Source organism: Falco punctatus (assembly GCF_963210335.1).
Source record: "Falco punctatus genome assembly, chromosome: 1".
Classification (NCBI taxonomy): Eukaryota; Metazoa; Chordata; class Aves; order Falconiformes; family Falconidae; genus Falco; species Falco punctatus.
Window position 1 is genome coordinate 107746251 of NC_137580.1, and position 23369 is coordinate 107769619.

At 55.8% G+C, this 23369-nt stretch overlaps 2 protein-coding genes across 10 annotated transcripts in view; both read right to left on the bottom strand.

The window, feature by feature from the left end:
* On the bottom strand, nt 1-8178 carry ERAL1 (Era like 12S mitochondrial rRNA chaperone 1). Of its 2 annotated transcripts, none has more exons than XM_080377392.1 (11): nt 7840-8178; nt 5928-6080; nt 5698-5825; nt 5533-5610; nt 5317-5363; nt 4876-4937; nt 4315-4427; nt 3410-3799; nt 2736-2885; nt 2390-2470; nt 1-2064 (listed from the first exon to the last, which is right to left on the bottom strand). In XM_080377392.1, exons 1-11 carry the CDS (start codon nt 7964-7966, stop codon nt 1942-1944), a joined length of 1452 nt encoding a protein of 483 aa, XP_080233518.1. In that variant the 5' UTR covers nt 7967-8178; the 3' UTR covers nt 1-1941. The 2 variants fall into 2 exon arrangements, with proteins under 2 accessions (XP_080233518.1, XP_080233519.1); XM_080377393.1 differs by lacking the exon at nt 7840-8178 and adding an exon at nt 6370-6765.
* FLOT2 (flotillin 2) overlaps nt 7401-23369 on the bottom strand; it is a 26165-nt gene continuing 10196 nt past the window's right edge. For 2 of the 8 annotated variants that reach the window (XM_080377250.1, XM_080377249.1), the window contains exons 3-11: nt 21736-21826; nt 15128-15251; nt 14577-14695; nt 14018-14131; nt 13806-13925; nt 13174-13388; nt 12801-12984; nt 12484-12633; nt 10714-12331 (exon numbers count right to left, since the gene is read on the bottom strand). In XM_080377250.1, coding sequence (XP_080233376.1) covers nt 12293-12331; nt 12484-12633; nt 12801-12984; nt 13174-13388; nt 13806-13925; nt 14018-14131; nt 14577-14695; nt 15128-15251; nt 21736-21826 — 1156 coding nt within the window. In that variant the 3' untranslated portion in view covers nt 10714-12292. The other 6 variants (XR_013926351.1, XR_013926353.1, XR_013926352.1 and 3 more) reach the window with 6 other exon arrangements.

Genomic DNA, 23369 nt, shown 5'->3' on the forward strand with positions numbered 1-23369 from the left:
CTGGGGCTGGGACCTTCTTTTATTGCAAGGAAAACACAAAAGTTGGCGATCAGCACGCATGGGACCACCGCAGCCCCTGCTCGGGGGAACAAGGCTCTGTGCAGGCTTCCCAAGCCTGCTTTCCAGATAATCTTGTGTTCCCGACACTGGTAAAGCACCTCACCTCCTCCAGGTCCCACCAGAGAGGGACGGTGGGCACGGGATTTGCTCAGCAGGTCTGGGCTCCGGGCAGGAGCAGCGTCCCCACCGGACCCCACCACATCTCTTCGCTCAATTGCTGGGGCAGCAGCCCAGGCTCTCCTCACTCCTCAGGGATGTGCATTTATAACAGCACGCGGCAGATTTACCTGGATTTCTGGCCAGAGGCTACCCAGTGCTCCAAACACCCCAGCACAGCTGCGTGGGGAGCTGAAACTCAAGCCTCCAACACCAGGTCCACGTGCAGACGGGCAGGGAGGGCAGGGGCCCAGACATGTGGACACGGTGCCCAGCTCTACCGCACTCCATGCCAAGGGCTCCGCAGCGTGGCACACGGTGCCCCGGCCCTCCGTACAGCCCTGCTCCTCCAGCCCTGAGCCTTGCTCACCCTGACCTGTGCCAAATGTCCATACCAACATCCCATTAGCCCTGATCTGCAGAACCTGCTGCTGCTCCTATTTGGGGCTTTTCTTTAGTTGCTGTGTTTGTATCTGCGACCTTGGTGCAAAGAGTAATGACTTTGAAGTAACTCTGGTGCAATAAACTATTCAAATTCCTAAGAAAGGGAGTCTGCTCTGGTTCTGCGTGACGAACAAGCCATTCTGAAGAAGTAAACATCTATGAGATGCCGCTAGTGGCGTCTTCAGACCAAGCCACTCAACATTTGTTTGTCAGCCAAACATCCAGAAATGTGGACAGGCAGGACCCCACTGGGCACCAGAAACAAAATGCACAGGGGCAGAAAGACGCCTGTTCCCTGCTCTGTTTCCCCTTCTGATTAATATGCTCCAGCAAATGCTCACAAGCCCAATGAACCATTCTCTTCCCTGTTCCTCTCACCGGCACCCAGGGAAGGAGCTCATACACACACCAAGAACGGATCATGGTTCCGTTTCTCACTTCTCCAGGAACTCCCAGACCAGACTCAGCCTTCGGAGCAAGTACCACCTGCCAGGAACAGCAAACTGCTTAGGAGGTGTGTCATTTTAGGAAGTGTGACAGGGGAAAGAGAAGGAATAAGCATTTTTACAAACTACCGCACAGAAGAGGTCAAAATGAAAGCAGCAGCTGGCAGTCATCTAAAAGGGTGGTGTACACAAGCCTGCAGGAAGGGTTCCCACACAGGAGTTGGAAACCACCGACCTTTATGATCTACAGAGAGTTTAAGAGCTCCCTCTGTCACACTCGGCCATTACAGAGCACTTCAGGTGGCCAGAAAACCTGCCACTCAGGCTGCCTGGGCAAAACTTCCATGAGGGCAGGGAGCAAAGCCGACACAAGACCACCTCGTGGGCTGGGGTAGCCTCTTCCTCCCGTGTGACCACTGCTGGAGCGATTCAGCCTTCAGAAGAAGTGAGAGGCATGTACTGACGACCCTTCGCTGCAACCCTTTGTCCACTAAGAGGCAAGTTCTGCTCCTGACCTTCCAGGCACAAACGCTTCACAGCAAGGATGGAGGACGTAGCCCAAAAGTGGATGACAGCTCTGTAAAGGTGCAGCTGTTTCTCTGATGTCCGTGCCCAGTGTCCACAAGATAAGGTGCCGTAGAAGGTCTGAAGATTTTATTTCAGTTTGGGCTACTCCCAGAAAGAATAATATATTCCACGGCGGCCCACTACACTGATTCCATCATCCTCTGTTTCTGGATTGAACAAAGGTGCCAAGATACCCACAGGGTCAAACAGGACTGGTTTCTCCACATGACCAGAGAGCTCAAGGGCTCTTGAAACATACACAAAGAGCTCAACTCTTCATCTCCACCTTGAGCTTCAAGCAGACATCACACAGGAAAACGTTCATCAGGTCCTGGCCAGCCTCCTGAGCAATCCTGCTGATAACCTTACCTCCTCTTCCAATCAACATCATCTGTATTAAAACCCAGAGAAAAGATCATCGTACTCATCCTTACGTTGCTTAACTGCGGGGAGAAACCACCCAGGAAAACAGCAGAGTAGCCACCAAAGCAATGAAAAGGGACACAGCAGTCAGAGACATCTCAAGATCAAACCATGGACAACTTCAGAAAGGTGTAAGCTGTTACTGATCAGCCTGTGCCGGTCAGGCACCTGGCTCTTCCCAAGAGACCCCCCCCAGGTGAGGGAAAGGGGATCACAGCAAGGATGCACATGTGTTGGACCTGGGGAACCTCCGTTCACACCCCCCCATGCCCCATCTCTCTGCCATTACTCACCATATGAGCCTTCCTTGGGACCACAAGGTTCTGCACGATGAGGAGCTCCCCACTCGGTCCTTCCTCCCACATCTCTGTCACCTGCAACAGCAAGCGTGCACTCAGTGATCCTGCAAAGTGCCTCAGGAGCCACAGACACCGCTCCCTCCCTGACACAGGCATGCAAGGGTGGCCCCCCTTCAGAGAGAGGGTCTCAGAGCACTTCACGGGCAAGTCCCAAGTCACCCTCCAGGGTTTGTAAAAACTCTGGAAGACTTCACAGATTCAAACAGAGGGATTCTCATCACATCATCACTATTTCCAATAAAATAGCTCAAAGGCAAGTCTACTTGTGCATGCTTCCCACCTGAACCACGCCGTAGGGCACTTCCAGTGGCAGATACTCCAGTATCTTCTCCCTGATTATATTATCACAGATCTCTTGAGGTGACTGGCTGGTCAAGACCCCGCTGTGAAACTCCCAAGGGCCTGGCTTAGCTTGCATCAGGAGGTACTGCTGTGAGCACAAAACACACATCACACCCATCAGCTTTCACGTACCACTTACACGGTGCCACCAACCCCTGTGCTCATCTGGCAGCAAGTCACCTACAAGGACACTGCTGCTAGTCAGGCATCAGGGCAGTTGTTTAGTATCTTTGGTGGGGAAAGGAGAAAGGGAAGCTTCTGAAACTCATAAACCCCACCAAAGGATCACACCTCCCTAGAGCCATTTGTATGAGTTACAAAAGCCCACAGTATATCTGGTAGCTGAAAGATAAAGTATTGGGTGCCTGCATCACTACAAAGAAGCTGCTGTTTGGAGAGCTCCAAAGAAGAATTCTGTACAGAAAACTTGGAGATACAGTACAGACACACCCCACAGTGACAGGCAACACATCCCTCTGCCACATTCCAGGCCAAGAACAGCAGCTCTGCTGCTTCCTCACAGGAGATGAAGCTCAGTATGAAGTACCGGGGTCCCACAAGGGTAAGAGCACACCAGCCTCAAAGCGTAACAGAGGTTCAGACTGCAGTTACCTTCAGCGTATCCACCTCCTCCCCATGGAGAGCTGCCAGCATGAAGATCTCCTGGAAGCCCGGCCAGCCTTTCGTTTTTTCTAGATCTCTGGGTCCATAGTGCTTTGCCCCTTCTGCTTCTGTGACAAGACTGGACTCGGAAGCCTTCGTATCACTGCTCTTGCCCAAGCTAGAGCCTTCTTGGGCTTGATCTGTTCCCTGCAGGCACTGAGACACAGGAACCCTATTCTCAGGTGGAGAAGCCTCATTGATATGAAGAGGAGACTTCGCTGAAGAACAGGAATTATGTTTAAATGCAGATGTCACTTCCAGTTTCTTTCCACCTACAATTCCCTCTGTTAGGTCATTTACTAGTTCCAGCAAGATAAATTTCTTCTTTAGAAGATCCACCTAAAGTGAGAGACAGGTGTCACAAATTTGTCCTAAATGAGGTTGGCAGCTAGGCCCTGGATCTGAAGGAGCCAGAAGAAACCACCCACAGGAGGCAGCTGCTGCAGGACAAGGCTTCTGCAACAGAATCAGACAGTCTTCCGACCAGAGGCCAAACCAGAGTGTCAGCAGTTCCAGCACAGTTTGTCCAAACACCGTCATCTTGACAGCAACACCTCCATCAGCTCGGTCAAGATTCTTGCTGGCCATCCCCACTGTGGTGCCAGCTCCTCTTCCCAAAGCTGATTTAAACCCCAGTCTGCAGCCTGTATCTTCAGGGATGCACGAGCATACAACATGTATACATATATACATTTATACACACTTATATATTCCAGTGCAGTGGGGGAAACCGGTGTCCTTTAGCACACCCAGACTCAGTGACCTGAAAACACATCACTGCTGATGCTGGGTACTGCCTGAAGACACCAGTGTAACATACTGTAGAAGGCAGAAAGAGCAAGCTCCTCATTTACCTTGTTCAGAACCAGGACGCTGGGGATCTGGGGGAACCGAGAAAGACACCGCAGCACCTCCTTGCTCAGGGAGTTTCGTGTCCAGTGATCCGACACATCCACCAAAACCAGAACTGCCAGAAAAGAGCAAGGGAAATATGATGAACCTGCATTTTTCAAAATGTTCATTTTCAGCTTCCCTATGGCCTATGCCCACTTCCCTCATACTGCTACTTCCCCCTCTTCTAGAGGAGAGCACATGGATGGAACTAAAAAGGAGCATTCTAATTGATGAAAAAAATTAAATGCAGTTTACACCTGCCATCCTAATGACATCACACATGCTAAAACTTAACATCCAAGCCCAAATATTACCCTAAGCTACCTCCCCTTGGCACCAGGCAATTCTTATCTCCTCCTCAGCTCAATATTTCAAATAATTTCACTGCTCTTCCCTCCTACTCCGTGCTCCCAGAGCTGCCTTTGCTGCCCAGTAAACATCCAGATGCCACAGCTATAGGGCTGTAAACTTCTGTGGCAGATAAAGGGTTTGGCTTGATCCAAGAGGAGCCGAGCACCCACCTAAATCCGCATGTTTCACACTGTTCCATGGGTCTGTCAGCATGGCTTCATCTAATTTATGTCTGCAAGACAAATACAAATGAGTAAGCCAGACACTTGATCACCATCCTCTTCCTTCCCCTCAAAGCAGGGGAAAAATCTAGTGTTCTCCATCATCCCAGCTGACACAAAGCCGCCTTACAGGCTGTGACATCCCTTGTTACATGCACATATGCAGAATCAAACATAACAGAGCTCAAAGGATGTGGAGGCTGTGTGTGCTACTGAAATTGCAACCATAAAAAACTCAAAGGGACCAAAATAAGGCTAAAAATATACATTCCTATCACTCCTATTTTAAAAACTCTGCCCAGTGGAAATCACTCTCTGGTTTTATCAAACCTTGACAGTCAGGAACCCCCACCCCTGGCCCGCTCTCCCCACAAGAGCGGTGGGTGATACCTTTTGGCTTTAAAGGGACTAGTGAGGCCAGGTGTGTCCAGAATGATCTAGAAAGAGGAAAGACGAATCTTTTAAGTTTGCCTGCAGTTAGTAGCCAAGCTAAAACTTCCCATTTGTGCAACTAGAAGCAACCCCGTGGGATACAAACAAGAAAACCTGACAGTTCCTGGCTAATACTCCCCACTGCCCCAGGCGGAAGCAGGTGTGAAAGCTTACCAGTTGTGTGTCCCCACTCGTGACAACACCCCGGGCTTTGCATCGGGTTGTGTGCACTTTCTTAGAGACAGGGAAAACCTGTAAGAAACTAAACATGTTACACAGCCAGAATATGTCAAAAAAGTAATTTAGCAGTTTGAACTCGTTGCTCCAGCCCAGCTTTACCTTTCTGCCCAAGAGCTGGTTAGAGAGCGTGGACTTCCCTGCATTGGGTGCTCCAATGATGGCAATTCTTAAAACCTTGGGGTTCTGGGGCTGGTCAGGCCGATTTTGTAACAGACGGTATTGTTCCTCTACCAGGGGAAAGAAGGAGCGTGAACGTTGCTAAAAGCCCACAGGGGGTCAGGAGCATCGGTCCCAGCGCTGGGAGCCGGGCGGCAGCTGGTACCACTCACTTTTGCTGGTGGCGACGGGCGGCGGGTGCTGCCCCAGGGTGTCAGCCGGCTTCTCGGCGGGGATGCCCAGGATGCTGCCCAGCGCGGAGCTGCTCCCGCTGCGGCGGGCGGGGGGCGCGGCGGCCCGCGGGGCGCAGCTCTCCAGGAGACGAGCTGGAACGACAGCACCAGCAAACACCGCATGGACCGAAACCCGGCACGGACCCAAAACGCCCCCAAAATCGCGCCGCTCCCTTCCTCCACACCCCCCGCGGCTACCCGGGAGGCGCTCCCCGCTCACCCGGGCCTCCGGGCCAGCCCCCGCGCACCCACCCCGGCTCGGCCCGCCCACCGCCCCCCGGCCCTGGCCGCCCCCGGAGCGAGGCCTCGGCCCCGGCCGCCCCACCTGGCCCCGGCCGCCCCACCTGGCCCCGGCCGCCCCACCTGGCCCCGGCCGCCCCACCTGGCCCCAGCAGGAGAGGCCCCGCCGCCGCGGCCCTCGCAGCCCAGCGCACCGCCCGCGCCGCCGCCAAGGTGACGGGTGCCGCCATCTTGCCCCGCCGCGGGGCAGCGTGGGAGCGCGAGCGGCGCCCGTCCTCATTGGCGGAAAGGGCGGGAGCATAGAGAGGAGGCGGGTGGGACCAGCGCGCCGCGCTCCGCCGCGGGGGGCTGTGGGGCGGCAGCGGGCGGCGGGCGGTGCGGGCCGCCGGGGAGGGTGGGCAGGGGCGGGGATGCGGGGGCGGGAGCAGGAGCGCCCCCTGCCGGCCACACCGCGCGGTGCAGGGCGGCGGCACCCGGCACAGCCCAGCGCTCCCAGGGTGCCCAGTGCACCCGCCACATAGCCCAGTGCCCCCACCACACAGCCCAGCGCTCCCAGTGTGCCCAGTGCCCCCGCCACACAGCCCAGTGCCCCCACCACACAGCCCAGCGCTCCCAGTGTGCCCAGTGCCCCCGCCACACAGCCCAGTGAGCCCCAGTGCACCCCAGTGTGCCTAGTGTGTTCCAGTGCCCCCCACAACACACGCCAATGTGTCCCAGTGCCCCCTATGACACTCCGCAGTCCATCCCAGTGCACCCCCGTGTGCCCAGCGCCACCCTCCACCCACCCTATGCATCCGACTACTCCTCCATGCTCCCCAGTGAGCCCCAGTACTCCCAGTTCCCCTCTTTAGTGCAACCCTGTCCACCCGAGTGCTTCCCCTGCAATACACCCCAATGCTCCCCAAGTCTCCGCAGTCCCCCAAAATCACACACCAGTGCCCCCCAGTTCTCCCCAGGGCACCTAGCAATACACCCCAGCACCCTGCCCACACCCCCGTGCCCCCAGCACCGCACCCTGAGGCACCCAGTACCCCAAAACGCACCCCTACGCTCCCTGTCCCACTCCATGCCCCAGTGCACCCCCTAACACCCCAGTACATCCCAGTGACCCAGACCCACAGCTGGGCCCAGAGACCCCAGAGATATGGTGAGGAAGGAGAGCTGGAGCCGCTGTGCCATAACCACATTTATTGCCCTGTGCCCGATCCCGGGGCTTCAGCGCCATGCCGTGCTGTGCCGTGCCATGCCGTGCTGTGCCGTGCCGTTCTGTGCCGTGCCGTGCCATGCTGTGCTGTACCATGCCGTGCCGCGTGCCCGACCGTCGGCAGAACCGTTACCATTACTAAACTCAGTAATGGTAACGGTTTCCCCGCCGGCCGCGGGTCCCTGGTTGAGCCTGGAGCTGCTCGCACTGGGGGTGCCTCATCCCCCCAGCTCCCACCCTATGTGCCCCCCGAGCCTGCCCCCGGTGCCGTGTCCCACATCCCAGGCCCGTGCCCCCCATCCCTCCATGCCCCACGCCGGGGTCCCACGTTGCTGGCTCCGGGCCGGTGGGCGGGTGCCCCCCAGGGGAGTACATCATCTATACTGTAGTGTCTCATAGCGAACTTACAGTATATGATGATATCCTGCCCAGGGCGGCGGGCAGCACGCGCGGGGCGGGCGGCGAGCAGCATCTGCACGGGGGAGAGCACCGTTAGGGACACAGCACCCGGGTCACCGCTTCCCCATGCTGGCATCCCCCCTACCCCATCCCGGTCCCTCCGGTCCCACTGCCCTGGAGCTGGATGGAAGCTTCCAGTGGGCTGCCCACCCTGGCATCCCCCCTACCCGTTCTTTGTCCCCCCACCCCAGAGCAGGATGGAGGCTCTCAATGGCTTCCTCATCCCAGCATTCCCCTACTCCCTCCTTGTACCCCCCAGTATCACCATCCCAGGGCAGGACAGAGGCTCCCAATAGCCCCCAGACCCCAACATCCCCCCAATCCCACCTTTGTCCCCCCCAGTCCCACTGCCCCACAGTGGGATGAAGGCTCCCAATAGCCTCCCCACGCCAGCACCCCTTATCCCCCCCAGTCCCACCACCCCAGGGAAGGATGGAGGGAGGCTCCCAATAGCCCCCAGACCCCAGCATCCCCCCTACCCCATCTTTGCCCCCTCTCAGTCCCACCACCCTGGAGCAGGACAGCAGCTCCCCAGGAGGTGGCACCTACCTATAGGGATGGCACTGGGGCTTTGTGGGGTGCTGGGGCTGCACCCGCCTTATAAAACCTGCTCTGCCTCATCTGCATATCTCACATCTGCACTGCACAGCTGGACGGGGCCCCTTAACCCCTTCATGCCTAGGGAGGGCACACCCAAAGCAGCTCCCCCCAGCCTGGCATAGCCCATGGGGGCCTTGGGGATGGGCACCGCCTGCAAGCCCCCCTGTCCTCCTGCCTTGACCCCTGTGGTCTCCAGTATGGTCCCCCCCATAGATGAAGGGACCCCAAACTGGGAGCTACCCATTGCAAACTGGTTCCCAGTTGCTGGACAGGAGCTTTGGACATGGCAGGGTGGCAGCCCCATAGAGATAGGGCCCAGGGGGATGGTGGGGGGACATGTAGGTGCAGGGGGTCACCTTGCATAGGCACCCCCAAATGAGGCACATGCACGTGGGTGGAGGGAGCCTGTGTCCCCCTGAAGTGGGTGGCCTCCAGGGCACTGTGTTCCCTGGCCATATGTGCTCCCCTGAGGGATATGTCCCCTAGCAGTGTGTCCCCCCAAAAAAGGATGTGTCCCCCAGCCTGCAGGGACATGTCCTCTGGGAGTCCAAGTCCCCTGCCTGTATGTGCCCCCCACAGCGGGATATGTCCCCCGGGGGGATGTATTCCTTACTATGTGTCTGCAAAGGACATGTCCCCCTGGCCGTGTGTGTCCCCAAGAGGACTGTGTCACCTCATTGCGCATGACCTTGGCCATACTTATCCCCTGACCACGCGTGTCCCCAGATGGCTGCAGCTCCTGACCATGACTGTCACCTGCCTGTGCATGACCCCAGTCATACATGTCCCCTAGCCCTGCATGTCCCCAGGCCTGTCTGTGCCCACAGGGCCACATCCTGCAGCAAGCACCGTGCCATTGCGCCCAGTTGTTTGCGCCAGGACACTCCGGTGTTCCTGGAAACCGCCTGCAGGGAGCTGATAACCCCCCCACCGGGACCGTCTGCGCGGGGGCCCGATAAGCAGCAGTGTCCGGCTATCTAGGACCCTGCCCTGCCACACAAGGTGTCCCCAGACCCACTGTCACTTCTGGGTGACGGGAACAGGGGCAGTATCACCCACGCTCCCCCCAGCCTGGCCAGGCCCTGGTAGGAGGTGGCACAGGGTCAAGCCCTGGCATCAGCCTGTCCCCAGGCATGAGGATGCTGGGACCTGGGGGCTGCAAGGGACCGTCCCCTCCTGTTTGCGGTCCCTGCTGTGACCCAGAGGTGTCCTGAGGGGCCTGTAGTGCTCCCCAAACTGTGGCACAAGCACCCCAGCACCTAGAGCAGGAACACAGGCAAAGTGTCCCCAAGAGTCCCCCCACCCCAGGTGAGCCCCATGGGATTATCCCCATCCTGCCAGCCCCACTGCCCACTCAGCACTCACAGCGCCTGAGGGCAACCCAGCCCTGTAGCCCTGCACCCCACAGGGCAGAGGGACCCCAAGTGTCCCCCAGGCCACCACCACAGAGCTGGTGTGGGGACACCCAGATGCCGCAGGGGACCCCTGGGAGCAGGGCTGCCCTGCCGCAGGGCACATGGGACAGGGCCCTTTGTCCTGCCTGCACCCCTGCCCAGCCCCGCGGGCACGTGGAGGGTCCTGAGGGCAGCCAAGAGCCCTGCTGCTGGTTGCCACTGCTCCTGCTCGCCGGCTGACCCCGAGCAGGATGGTACCCCCAGAGCCACCCTGCTGTCCCCCAGTGCAGAGGACAGTGCACAGGGCTGGGACGCGGCTCCGGTGGCAGGGTGAGGGCACGGGCTGCGCACAGCTGGCAGTGGGGCAGGGGACACGGTGGTCACACGAGCTGCTGCCACCAGCCTTGCAGACAGAGCCTTCGGCCCACGCCAGCTCTGCTCCGAACCCCAGGGTGCCACTGGTGGGGCACCCCACAGTGACCAGCTCCCCGCTTCAACGAGGGCAATGCAGCTGGCGCTCACCAGCCACCCTGGGTGGCTCCTGGCTCCATCCTCACCCGAGCGGGACCAGGACAAGGCTCCTCTACCCTGAGCGAGGGTGGGCCAGGAGCAGCCCCAGGGACACGGCGACCATGGGGAGGCTGCGAGCTCCCAGGAGCTGCACAAGCTGGGATCTCCCATCCCAGCGGGAATGCTGCCCGCTCCAAGGCCAGCACCCCCCGGCCAGTCAACGCCATGGCCTGTCAAGCACCGGCTCTGGCACTGCCCTGTGCCCAGGGGTGCCACGGCAGGGGAGGCGGGTGCAGGAGGCACAAGTCGAGAGCCAAAGCACGTGGTGACAAGGTTTTATTATCGTACAGCAGTGGCAGTCGCAGGGTCGCAGGCATGCACACGCACATGCAGATAGGGTGCCTCGCCCGGCACGCCCGCCAGCAAACGCCAGATCTGCGCCGCTGGTGTGAGCACAAGCAGGGGGCTGATAACGCCAGTCCTCCCCACCCTGGTGGCAGGGAGGGGGACGCAGTGCCACCAGTCTCACAGCGGGTCACTCCTGGCAAAGGGACCGGCCGGTACCGGAGCACTGCCAGGAGGGCAGACAGGGACCCAGGTCCCTGCACCCACCCTACGGCAACGGGGCAGGTGGCACCGAGCCATGGGTGACTGAGCTGGCAGAGGGACCCCCAGCACCCTGCAGTGCCCGCGCAGGTCACCGCCAGGCTGACTTCACGCATGGGTTTGTCTGCACCAGCCACACAGAGCGCAGGCGGTGAGGCAGGCGGGGAAGGGGCAAGGGCCACCGCGAGGCCCTGGTGGCACTGTGAGGAGTACGGGACACACACAGGGGACAACCACTTTCACATTGTTACTCAGGGCAGCAAAGCCACTGGCCATAAGAGGGGGGGGCTGAGCGAGGTAGGGGCTTCTGCACTGTCTGCCGGGGTATCCCCTGCCAGCCCCCGGGGGCCGCGGCACCCCCCAGGAGCATGGTCCCCAGGCGGCTGCACAGGCCATGCTGGAGGAGCCTGTCCCCACCGCTGCGCCCTGCCCGGTCCCTGCCTCCCGCTGACCTGCGCCTGGAGTAGCCGTGGGGGCTGAGATACACCAGGGCGCTCAAGGGACAGCAGGCTCGGTGGCTCCACCTCACTCCTGGAGGATGGGGTGGCTTTGGCACAGCGCAGCTTTTTGGCATTCCTGGTGGTGGGACCTCACCAAGCCTGGCTTACAGCAGGGCTCAGCTGGGCTCCATCAGCCCCCTCCGAGCTCTCCTGGCTCCAGATCCCGGGAGGAAACTTCCCCGAGGGAAGGCAGCACAGGAGTGGGCAGCACCCACTGGCAGTGCCAGACTGTCACCCTCCCAGGGATGTGCCTGTCCCCTCTGGGAAGCCCAGCCTGGGCAGGACTGAGTTGCCTGTGGGCAAGACACTGAGGTGGGAAAAGCCAGCCACAGCAACAGCTCGCGGGCAAAGGCAGGGGTTGGGCAGCGCCAGGAGGGTGGCTGCGGCAGGGCAGGGAGTCCAGGGGCGGTAGGTCCTGCCTGTCCTCTTCCTACAGCTCCACGCTCCGGTGTCCTGCCGAGCCTCTGCTCTGGGCGGCCACCCGAGGACAAAGAACAGCAAGGCACCGGGACTGCAACACCAGACAAGCTGCCAGTCATAACTGAGGATCGGATCCAAACCCTGGCCTGATACAATATACAGATAATTACAAAATAAATCCCCTCCCACCCTTTGTAATAAAAGAGCAGCTGATTGGACATGCATCTTTCTGGCCCTACAAAATAAGGCACCAGAGCTTAAAAATGAAACTCCGATTGTCTTTGATATAAAAGGAATTCCCACGTGTTGAAGGCAGTTGATGTCTGAGTGCATAACAGGGAGTGATCTTCACCAGCTTTGGGTCGGCCAGCCTCATGCCTGGGTCCCAGTAGCTTTCTGGATCAGGGGAATCTGTAGGAGGGGAAAAGAGAAGCTCTGAGGGCTGGAGGAGGGGGAGGCAGGGAGCTGGGGAAGGAAAGGCTCCCTAGGAGTTAGAAAGTTTTCCGGCAAGCCCCCGTGCCCTACGAGCTGCAGGAATTGCCAGCTGCCAGTAACCGGCTCACCTTTGTGAGATCCACACCAGTGATGGCACGCACGGAGGCGGGGATCTCGGCCAGCAGACGGTTCACCTCCGACGTTGTGTTGTTGCTCTCTCCACTGAGAATAACGATCTCGTCCACTTTGGAGAGGGGAGCAGCAACTTTGGCAGCGATCTGAGGAAGCAGGGAGGGATGAGCAGAGTCAAGGTGCTGCTCACCAGCCTGCTGGGCAAGGTCCCTGCACACCACGTAGGGCTTCACTGTGTCCCCAGGGGACCTGGCCCAGCCTGGGACCTCCCCACCACTTGGCCAGGAGCAGAGGAAAGCTGCTCCCTCCTCACCTCAGGCAGCGCATCCAGCACTAGAGCCAGCTGGGCAGCCTCTCCGTACTGCTGCAGCGCTTCAGCTTTCAGCTTCATCCTCTCCGCCTCCGCCATCCCGATGGCCTCAATCACAAAAGCCTCTGCTTCTCCAATCTTGCGGATCTTTTCCGCCTCCGCCTGAGCCATGAGGACTTGCTTCACCCTGCAAAGGGAAACCCAGCCCTCCAGCAGCCCAGAACCCCGCTGTGTACCCAGCACCGTTTCCCTCTCTCCGTCAGCCACATGCCTGCCCTGCAGAGCCCACGAGCCAGGTCTCAGCACAGCAGCCGCTGCACCTTGCTCCCACCTCACCACAGCCCAGCACGCAGCCGGGCTCAGTGAGCTCACTCACTTCTCGCCCTCAGCAATCTGCTGGATACAGTAGGCTTCAGCCTCCGCCGGCCGCTTCACGGTGGCTATCAGCTCCTTCTCCATCCGGATGACTTCCTTCTCTTCCACATCGATCTGCTTCTTGCGCTGCACCACCTCGATTTCGATTTCCTCCTGGCGGATCTTCTGCTGCTCCCGGGCGCTCTGGAGCTCATAGGCCAGCTGAGCCTCAGCAGTCTGCACAGGGAGAGAGGAGAGGAGAGTCTTGGCCATGATCTCCTGTGCACAGGCATCAGGTCCTGAAAGCAGACGTGGCTCCTGCTCCCAAACCTCTGCCCAGGGGTGACATGTCAACCCTCAGAGCTGCACTTGCTGCCCTTCCCTGTGTGCTCTTTCCACAGCACTTGAGCCCAACCAGCTCCAGGTTCAGCTTGGATGACCCTCCCCACCCTTTTCTCTCCTCTTAGTCCCACCTAACTGTTGCAAACACGACAGGAATCTGCTGCAAGGAGCTCACCCTGTGACAACAGAAACCTGGGTTTCTCCACCTCTGGCTCTCCTCACGCATGCAGGAGGTGGAAGGTGACAAGCCCCAGAGGACTTGCTACCCCGATCCAGCCAGGGAACAGCAGCAGGCTGTCCGATACCTCTCACCTTAATGTTGACCTCTTCACTGAATGCAGCTTTCTGCAATTCAAAAGCCCGTTTGGAATCTGCTATTTTGGTATCAGCCAAGAACTTGACATCCAGCATTTCTTTCTTGCACTCTGCCTCCTGCAGAGAGGAAACAGAGAGCAGAGCTCCAGGGTGAACAGCTGGAGCAAAAGTGGCTGCCCTGGGGAAGCCCAGCACATCTCCAGACTCACCCGAATGCCAGCATCTCGCTCTGCTTCTGCCACACCAATGTCTGCATCCCTTCGGACAGCTGCAGTCTGAGTCTTTCCCAGGGAGCTCAGGTAATCCACTTTATCATAGACATCCTGGAGAGGGGAAGGTAAGTCACAACCACTTCAAATGAGTGACTCTATTCTTGCTCCCTTTCTGTTGAAGCTCAAAGCAAGCACTTGTGGGTTAGGCCACGGTCAGAACGAGCCATGTCAGCCTGCTGCCAAACAAAACGAGGCATGACAGGGAGAGGCAGGCTCTCCTGACATCTTCCCTCCGGCTCCCTGGAGGTTGGGTTATCAGCGAGCTCTCTCCACCAGCCGTGTTTACAGAGGCAGCTACCCAGGTGCTCTTTGCCCAGCCGCCTGGATACAGGACATGCTGTGGGCGGCTGCCATGGAAACTTCTGGAGGGCTGGGGCAGGCTCTCAGCTGAGCCTTTCAGCCAGCTGCAGCAGAGGAGCCAGCGCCAGGCCCTGCTGTGCTGCTCCTACAGCTCTGCCGGCTGCCCCACAGCGCAACGCCCTCCATCTGGGCATACCTTGATGGTGAAGCTCAGGATCTCAATACCCATGCGACCCACGTCAGGAGCTGCCACTTCCCGCACCAGCTTGGCAAACTGATCCCTGTCCTGGTAGATCTGCTCCACTGTCAGGGTACCTGCAGAGGGAAGGAAGGCAAAGCCTTTTATTTGGAACAAGTAACACAAAATGGTGTGGGTCTAAGCTCAGCAACATCCTCATTGCCCCTAATCTCTTGGTTTGGGCACAAGGGCGTAAACCTCTGCCCAGGCCCTGCAGCGTGCACCACCATCTCCACCTCACAAGCACAACCACCACACACACAAGCTACCTGTAACCCACGGGGGCTCAGACATCTCTTACTGCAGACACCGAAAACTCATTTATCACAACACCCAGCCACGCGGCAGGAGCTGCTGTAAGGGAGGAACAACTTAAGATGCCACCTCTGCAGTCAGCAGAGGAAGCGCCTGTTGTGGCTGCTGCGGTGGCAGCAATACTGCTGGGACCAGCCAGCAGAGAAGGGAGAAAGCTACTCAAGATGCCTTCAAGAGTGTGAGCCCCTCCGCACCTAGGATGGAGCGCAGATGCCCCTCCAGTGTCTGAAGGACCACGTTCTTCACATCCTGCACGTTCTTCCCCAAGAATTGCTCACAGGCCACAGCCAGGAGCTCCTTCTCGGTCATTATCTTCACCTAAAGACAGAAGACAAAACCAAAGGAGCTGAAGGTGCCTCTGCAAAGAGGGACAGGCACCCAAGAGCAGCAGCAGCAGCAGAAGCAGCAGTACCACCACCAGGCTGCCAGGCACCCGTGCTACCGATGCTCTAAGGGACCATGCTGAGCTGTCACCACGCTGAGCCAGGCCATGGGACCAAGCAGCGAGCCCCTGCTCACTGCTGCTGGGCAGAGCCCTGCTGCAGGCACACACAGCAGTGCCAGCGTCCAGGGCAGACACTGCTCCAAACCCTGACTGCAGCTCAGCGTGGAGAGGTGCTCCCTGCAGCCAGCTGTCCTGCGTCGGCAGCCACTGGGTGATGAGGGGACAGAGATTGACCCTTCAAGTCCCACATGATGAAAACCTTACCAAAGAGCCCTTGCTACCAGTTCAGGCACTGCACCAGTAACGGACTTAGGAGGAGAGGGCTTTTTATTACTACCCCTGGCAAAAAGCCATTTAGTTACCTTTCTCTTCCTCCTCCTTCACTAGAATTAATTTTTCTGACACAGGAAAGGCAGAGAACAAGGAAGAGTCTGACATGCCCAAGGAGCAGCCTGGTAACAGGGGCTCCATTTGGTGTTCCCTGCAAGGAGAGATGAGACGAGATGGCCGTAGCACACTGGTTTGTCCTGCTCCTGGCTGGGAGCTCCCAGCTGCAATTTGCAGTGACCCCAATGTGCCAGGGCGAGGACCTGGTTGTCCTGCTCCGCATGGTCAGTCTGGTAACAGTCCCCAGGGGTGGGACACAGCTGCCCCAGCACTGCTTTCACCTCCCACAGTCAGAGCCAGACGTGAAAGCACTCCCAGATCCAGCCAAGCCAGGGTCTTCAGATGATCCTGCTGGTCATGAGGCTGCCTTTTAAAAGCAAAGTGGGTTAAAAATCTCTGTGGGGTATGTAAGGCAGTGGAGCTTTGTGCTCATGGAGCTCTGTATAACCCAGCTATGAGGTGCTACAACCCACCAAGGTGACAGCTCCTAGTGGCCAAATCCAGTCCGAGGGCTCAGGCAAAGCCTGGACACAGGGACATATTTGCGTCTGGCAGCACCAGCGAAGGAAGCGGGGCCACACCAGCCACGCAGCTCTGCTGGGACCTCTGGGCGCTGAGTGGGTCCCACAGCACCCTCTCATGGAGACATGTGGGCTGGGCAGTGCCTCCTGTCCCACGAGATGCTGGTGGCACCCTGCATCCTGCCCCAAGGGTCCTGTGGCTGGACCTGCTTCTACCTACAAGGCCAGCACAGCCCTGGCTCAGAGCCTTCCAAAGCTTCAGGTGCTGTACAGGGGCCCTCCGTGGCTCCCAACACATACTCTTGATGTGTTCACAGCCTATAGACCTCATCCTGACACCTACAAGACCACTCTTCAGGGTTGAACTGCTGGCAAAAGCAACACAACTGTTTCTTGAGAAGGTCTGCTCTGACAGCTTGCAAGTCCAAAATGATCCTGCAGCCAAACCTGCAGAGCTGAACAGCAGGACCCGGCCCCAGCACTGCCAGGACAGCTGGGACCAGCCACCACCTTCTAAGGGGACCAGAGGTGGACCATGTTAGATGTGGCGAGCTGACCAAGGCTCAGCCACCACAAGCCTACCCCTAGGAACAGGAAGAAACACCAACCTGAGCTGAGCTTATTTGCTTTTGCAATCTTTTACAACTTGCTTACTTGCCAAAAAAAAGAACCTTTGCTTCTCAGGCTGGGTCTCCCATTCAAAACACCAAACTGAATCTCGGGCAAGCGTTGCAATCCTCCTCTTTCTCCCCAAGACCTCTGGGCTCCTTACTGGGCCAGGCCACAGTGGTTTCTGGTCCCTGCCCCCCGGGCCAGCAGTGTGCACATTCTACACAAGAGGGAGTTGGGAGAGCTGCTTATGGAGCTGCACCCGGGAGCGTGGGCCCTGCACAAGGCTCATCCCGCACCCAATGGGAGGTTTTTGCAAATACCAAAACCATTTAGACTCAGCAGCAACGTTGATGGTGTGCATCTGCCAGCAATTCCACCTCTCTAAACAATCCCCACCCTTTGGAAGCTACAGAGAGGACAGTCAGAGCATGGAGCAGGATGTTCAGTAAGAGAATCTCCGCAGTACTTCCCAGGAGCAAGGAACAACTCAGCCTCTGTCAATAAAGCCAGCCGGCAGCCTGCCTGCGCTGGTAAAGCCTGGACAGCTGGAACAAGCCTGGCTGAATACACAGGTCAACCTACCAAGCAAAGGTTGCACTAAACAAAAGAAGAGTTGAGCAATCTGCGCTCAGCCTGCTTCCAGTATTTCAGACAGGGCACTGCGACTCTTGGTGCTTCTTCAAATGTCATTCCCATCAGAGAGGGAGTTTAGCTGGCAAGGAATCAGAGAGCCTCCACAAAACAATCCCGTCTGGAGGATCGATACTGCCGCACCCAGCTCCAGCCAGCTGCAATCACAGCGAGGGGTGAGCAGAGACAATCCAATTAGCTTGAGGCTCAGAAAAATGGTACGGAAGGATATAAGGATATAAAGCCCAGCGTGGCCGAAGGCAGCAGCACCCCAGTGCACCCTGGACACAGGGTGCTGCATGTACAGCCAATACAGACAGGAGGTTACTGGTGAGTACTCATTACATGCCTCTTCAAGAAAAGAACAGCACCCTTATGCACACGGAGCACTTCTATCATTACAGCAAACATTTAAAAAGATGTTTCTCTAGTAATAATTTGCTTGCTTTTTTTTCCTTTTTTGCACAACCTCTTAAAAGAAAAATGTTTGCAAATTTCTGCAAAATTCCCCCAAATCCTGCAAAATTAAGGTAACCTCTGCCATGCGCATCTCAAACTGCCTCAAGCCTGCTTTCTGCACGGCGATTCCTTGCATCTCACAAGCCTAGGTCTTTAAAATTAATTGACAGTGGGGAAAAACGAACAGTGAGAAGAGAGAATAACATGAATGAGATTAAATGAGAGCTGCATTTTTAAGTCAAGGCACCCGGTGATCCAGCCTTCTGCTACCATGCGCCGCCCAGCTTAGACCATTTCGCAGGCAATGAAAGGATGTCCCAACACTAGGTTAAAAAGGAACACTGGCTTCACAGAAATACTTTTTCCAAATACAAAAGGAAAAGCCTACAGATTTATGAAATGCGTGTGAGGGGAGACATGGGTGAATGCATTTTGCCACCCATACAAAGCCCACTGTGGTTATGTGACACATTAGCAGCTAAATGGATAATAAAGAACTCAAAAATTGAAACTAAGGGTGCTGGTTCACATCATTAGTGCCAGGATGAGCCCAAAACACTGGCTCCTGTGCTGGTGCTCCTGCACGAAGCCCCATTCCCCAACAGTGGCAGGGTGATGGATTACCCTCTGTTGAGTCATGGTCATGCCCAGCCCTTCTGCCATGTGTGACAATCCAGAAACCACTCCTAGCTGAATTCATATTCTCACTTACGCAGAGACACAGCACACAGCTCCTCTGCAACGTCAGTTTAGAGCAGATTGATGAACCTAGGGAGGAATGCACTGCTCTGGAAAGCACTGGCTGAACTCTGTTAAGCGCTTGGTCTTAAAAGGGCGGCAGCAGCCACAGTGCTTTTCCCTGGGGGGAGCCTTTTGACGCATGTGGGATTTTGGTCACATCACTGCATCACTCAGCAGCTCCCCTTGGCTCCACTGCTCACCGCAGGGAATGTGGCAGTCACTTCTCCTGCAACAACAGACCTGGACATGCCTTGGACACGTGGTGACCACAGCCTTGTGTGAACTGAGAACCACCGTCTTGGTTTTACACACCCAGAATGAGCTGTCAGGAGCAATTTTCAATCAAAGCATCCAGCTGCCTATTTGGGGAGTCAAATTCTATCAAAAGCTAACAACATTTTCCTCCCAGCATACTCCCTAAGGCAGGACCCGGTCACAAGGATAGATTCTGTATCAAGGCAGCAGATCTCAGAGGCTAAGAAATGCAGGTGTTTCAGCGTGCTCCCACAAGCAGCAAGAGCTGGTTTTCACGTATGAAGAAGGTTTGAGAGAATCAAAATTCAATTCACACCAGGGATTTTACAGACAAATTTTAGTGCCTGGAGGGACTAAGTTCTTTCTTTAAGCTTTAACTCACCGTGAAGAATTACAAGGTCCACATGCTAATAATAATAATCCAAAGCAACATAATGCTTGATACCATCTCAGGAGTGAATGGCTCGGTCCTGCAGGATCACACATAGCTCCAAGGGCACCGCCGTACGTCAGCGTTCCACAAACAGATCAAGTCACCCACACACACCTCATTTGCCACGTGGACAAATGAGACACCAGAAAAAGAGGAATGATTTGAAGGAGAGGAGGAGAGGTCACAACTGCCTTCACAACATGGGACATGCTGTAGTGTGTTTTAACCAACAAGGACAGTGTGGTTTTGCACAAGAATTTGTTTCAGAGCAGTTGGCTTCTGTTTCTAGACAACAGTAACCTCTTAAGGGGAAAAACCAGATGGAAGTTAGAGACATGCATTCCTGAAATGATGTTTTGGAGTTACTGTACCTGTGCCACACCTGTGACAGTTAAAGCTACCCCCTCCGCCGTCTCTACGTCCTCACACCTGGGTTGTAACGTCATTATCTCTAGGGAAATCCTGCCAAAAAACGCAAAATATTTGCACGTTTCCAGGTAACACACACTCAGCTCTTCCCTTTGCATCTCCTGCCCCGGGGGGCTACCTGCCGCACTCATGTAAGACAGGTAATGTAAGACAGGTGCAGAATGCAGCCGAGGGACTACATCCGTGACTGGAGACAGACAAGTCACTTTGGCCAAGAAACAGATTTTCAGATAACGCTTAAAGGCAATTTATCAGCAGAGAAAGGCTGGGAACCAGACTGGAAATGGTATTGTGACCCTTTCCCTTCTGCTGGGCTCATGAGGTGGCCAGAAGCTAGCAGCTTGAGGACCCCAAACGGCCCTCTGTCAGAGGCTTGCTGTGCCATGCTGCCCAACGCTGGGGCAGCGTGTGCTCTTGCTGACTGGTGTCACTGGTTTAAAAGCACAGCATGGACCCGTGATGCTCCTGCCCACCCCGCACTGCCATGGCAGCAGGAGCCCTGGTGCTTGGCAGAACCTAGTGCTCACGCTGCAAGAAGCAGCCATGCCTTTGCCCTCACTGGGTTAGCGTTAACACAGACGTACCCCCTGATCTGGTTCACCTCTCCCTCTATTTTTCCTGTGTCCCATGACCCAAAGGCAGATAGAAGTGAGTCTCCAGCTCGTTAGGGCCGTGCTCGTGTAGTATCAGGCACCCAAGAACAGATCCTGCAGCTCCAAAACTTTCTCCTGGGCTCCAGGTACTTTGGCCAGACCCGGCAACTTGCAGGTCATGATTTGGTAAAACAAGAGACATGCCTGGCCATGGCAGGTTCTGCTTCAGGAAGCAAAGCCTGGCTCTTGTGTCAGTCATAACAAGCCGGGAAGGCACTGGGAGTCAGGAGAGGGAGCCACAGGGCAGACAGCTTGTGTCAGTGAACGTTAGGTCAAACATCTGAACCATGAAAGGGCTGCACTGGGCTGCTGCATGTACACCAAGTAGCTCCAGGATTGGCTGGAAGTGCTGAAACATATCTCTGCAAGCTCATGCCTGCCTTGGCCACTGTCCTAATTAAACTGGCATGCAAACTGGGAGCTGATAGAACAGATCCCACTGTCCAGGATGCGCACAGGCATTTTTTGCCATATGTGTTCACAGCTTTAATCAGCTAGTGCAGGATTTTAGCCTTCTGAAGACCTAATGTATAATTTGAATTTAATTTCAATACCGTGCTACTTCTTAGCCAGGAAGTCACAGGGATGTTTGGTTATTACTGCCACACTGGTTCCTAAGTGCTCACAGTGCAAACACTAACCCTGTGTGTTGCAACTCATCCAAGGTCTCTATGCTGTACTTTCAAATGTGACAAAGTCCAAAACAGGCCCTGTCTCTATGTGGAGGAAGAAGGGCTGAGTGGAAACCCATATGCAAAATGGCAGAGCCAGGTAGAGTTGCAATTTCCCCACGTGTACAGGTTTTCTTTTGAAGCAGCACAAAATCTGCCTTCCCACCTGCCCCAAATCCTGCTCAGAACCCAAACTGGCCTGCTTGTGGCTCCACACAAAAGGCGATGGCCCTTCTGCTCTCCACCAAGCACACAATGGAAACAGTGCTGTCAAGGAAAGGGTTACAGTTGGAGCAAATGTCTGCAGCGTTATCAGAAGGAGCCAGTACAGCAATGCTGAATCTGGAATTTGCCAAGTATGCATCTGTCTACATTACCTATAAACTGTGGAGTGCACCCCAGGGCAAGTGCCGGAGAAGGGGAAGGAGAAGAGGCTATTGAGATTTCAACTGTCCCATTAGAAAACCATTAATTTTTATGTTATCCTGCTGCTGCTGCTGTTGCTGCTGCTCAAAACAGAGGGATAAAAGGTTAGACACAATGTTAGGAAGCTGGTGGATTATTACCTGTGCAACCCCTGTTACGTACAGTGGGACCCCCTCCGACGTCTCAATATTCTCACAGCGACAGAGGATGGTCATAACCTCCAAAGACAGTCTGAGCAGCAAGGAATAAGGGTAGGACAGCAAATACACAAAGCAGTTATCAGAGAGTAAGACACTCTTTGGAAAGGACAGACAAGACTTTCAGGTTTTGCCTTTTCCCTCTTCAGTGTGCCTTCCTTCCTCTGCCCGCACCCCGGGCTCCGTAACGCTGGGCCAGAGCAGCTTCCCTAGTCACAGCGGGGAGTGTACAGCGTCTCGCTGCTTCTTTTAATGAGGATAAACAGGCTGGGGGCTTGTCTCCACCCTGCATCCCTTAAGTCACCACAGATGAAACTGAACCAGGTATCCCACCTGGACTGCCACCCTGGAGTCAGCTGGCATTCTCTGTTGGACTAATCTTCACACACAGAAAATTCCTTTTTGTAATAATCTAGCTACTTCTATACCAACATTTAAGAAGGGCCAGAAAAATTAAAATGCCAGGGCTACCCACCCCTGGCTAAGGCATTGATGAGAGAAAGGTGCTTCCAAGTGCTGTCCTGAGAAGCTGAATAATACCACTTGGCTCCCCTGGAGGCATGTAAGACCATGCTGCCTCTCTCATTGCTTTTATTTCTGACCTTTAATCAGGGACAGGATTTTTTTTTTCTTTTTTCTTCCCAATCCTCAAGGTTGCAGCAGGATAAGAGCCCAGCACCCTGCCAGCTCTAACTGTTCCTTTTGTTCCCAGGTTAGTGCTACCTGGCGGGATGCCGCCGACAGGAACACAATCGCTGCTGTCTCTCTCACTTTCAGCACTGGCAGTTCCAGAAAAGATGTCCTAATTTCAGAGGAGGAAATCTGCCTCACTCTTCATGTTAATGCAGTGAGCTCCATCTGGGGCATTGCTTACGGTATTTAGGAAAGGCTCTGTTTTCAAAAGGAGAATTAAGCTCCGTATCCCATGGCATGAAGCAGGGGTATAGATTTTAAAGTAAAAGATCTGTTTGGCTGCTGGCATTCCTGTCAAGAGCCCCATTTGCTAAATAATGCACACACCTCTATCATATGACAACTCATTCCTGGCAAGCAGTTCTTGGCCCTGGGCTCAGCTTTTGCTTAATTTAATAAGTCAGCCTCCCAAATACATCTGTTATCTCCTGCACACGGCAGGTCAAGGTCCTGCACTGTTCTCTGGGCTTTGGACACAAGAGGAGCAGCAGAAACCATTGGTTCAAATCAACAGTTCTCCCAATGAGATGCCTCACAAAAATTAATGAATGAAGCTTGTCTGGATCAAATGCAGTCCTTAAGCACTGAGCCCACAAGCCAGGCCTTTCCTTCCCCTCCCATCTCGTACGAGCATCACTGGAGAGCCCGAGTTAAAGCAGTATGTGTTAGCTGAGACCTCTTCATGCACCTGGAGCACTACAGTAGGCTCTCGTAGCAATCCTGAGTACCAGCCACCTGGGAGAGGACCTGAGAGCTGTGGTGAGTCAGTTGCCAGCAGCAGCCAGGACCCCTTCAAACAAGGCAAGCTGCCTGGCCCCCAGGCAAACAGCAGCTACGGCAGTGTATCATCTGCAGAGTGAGGGCAGCAACATGCTCACTTTGTC

What these genes read in the sequence shown, in the direction of transcription:
- ERAL1 (XM_080377392.1), bottom strand. Translation starts at nt 7,966, where the DNA reads ATGCCAGCATGGGGAAGCGGTGACCCGGGTGCTGTGTCCCTAACGGTG. An exon ending in GCCCGTCGCCACCAGCAAAA is followed by an intron (nt 5,826 to 5,927) that starts GTGAGTGGTACC and finishes TTCCCCTGGTAG; the next exon opens with AGGAACAATACCGTCTGTTA. An exon ending in TGCCCTACGGCGTGGTTCAG is followed by an intron (nt 2,471 to 2,735) that starts GTGGGAAGCATG and finishes TTGCTGTTGCAG; the next exon opens with GTGACAGAGATGTGGGAGGA.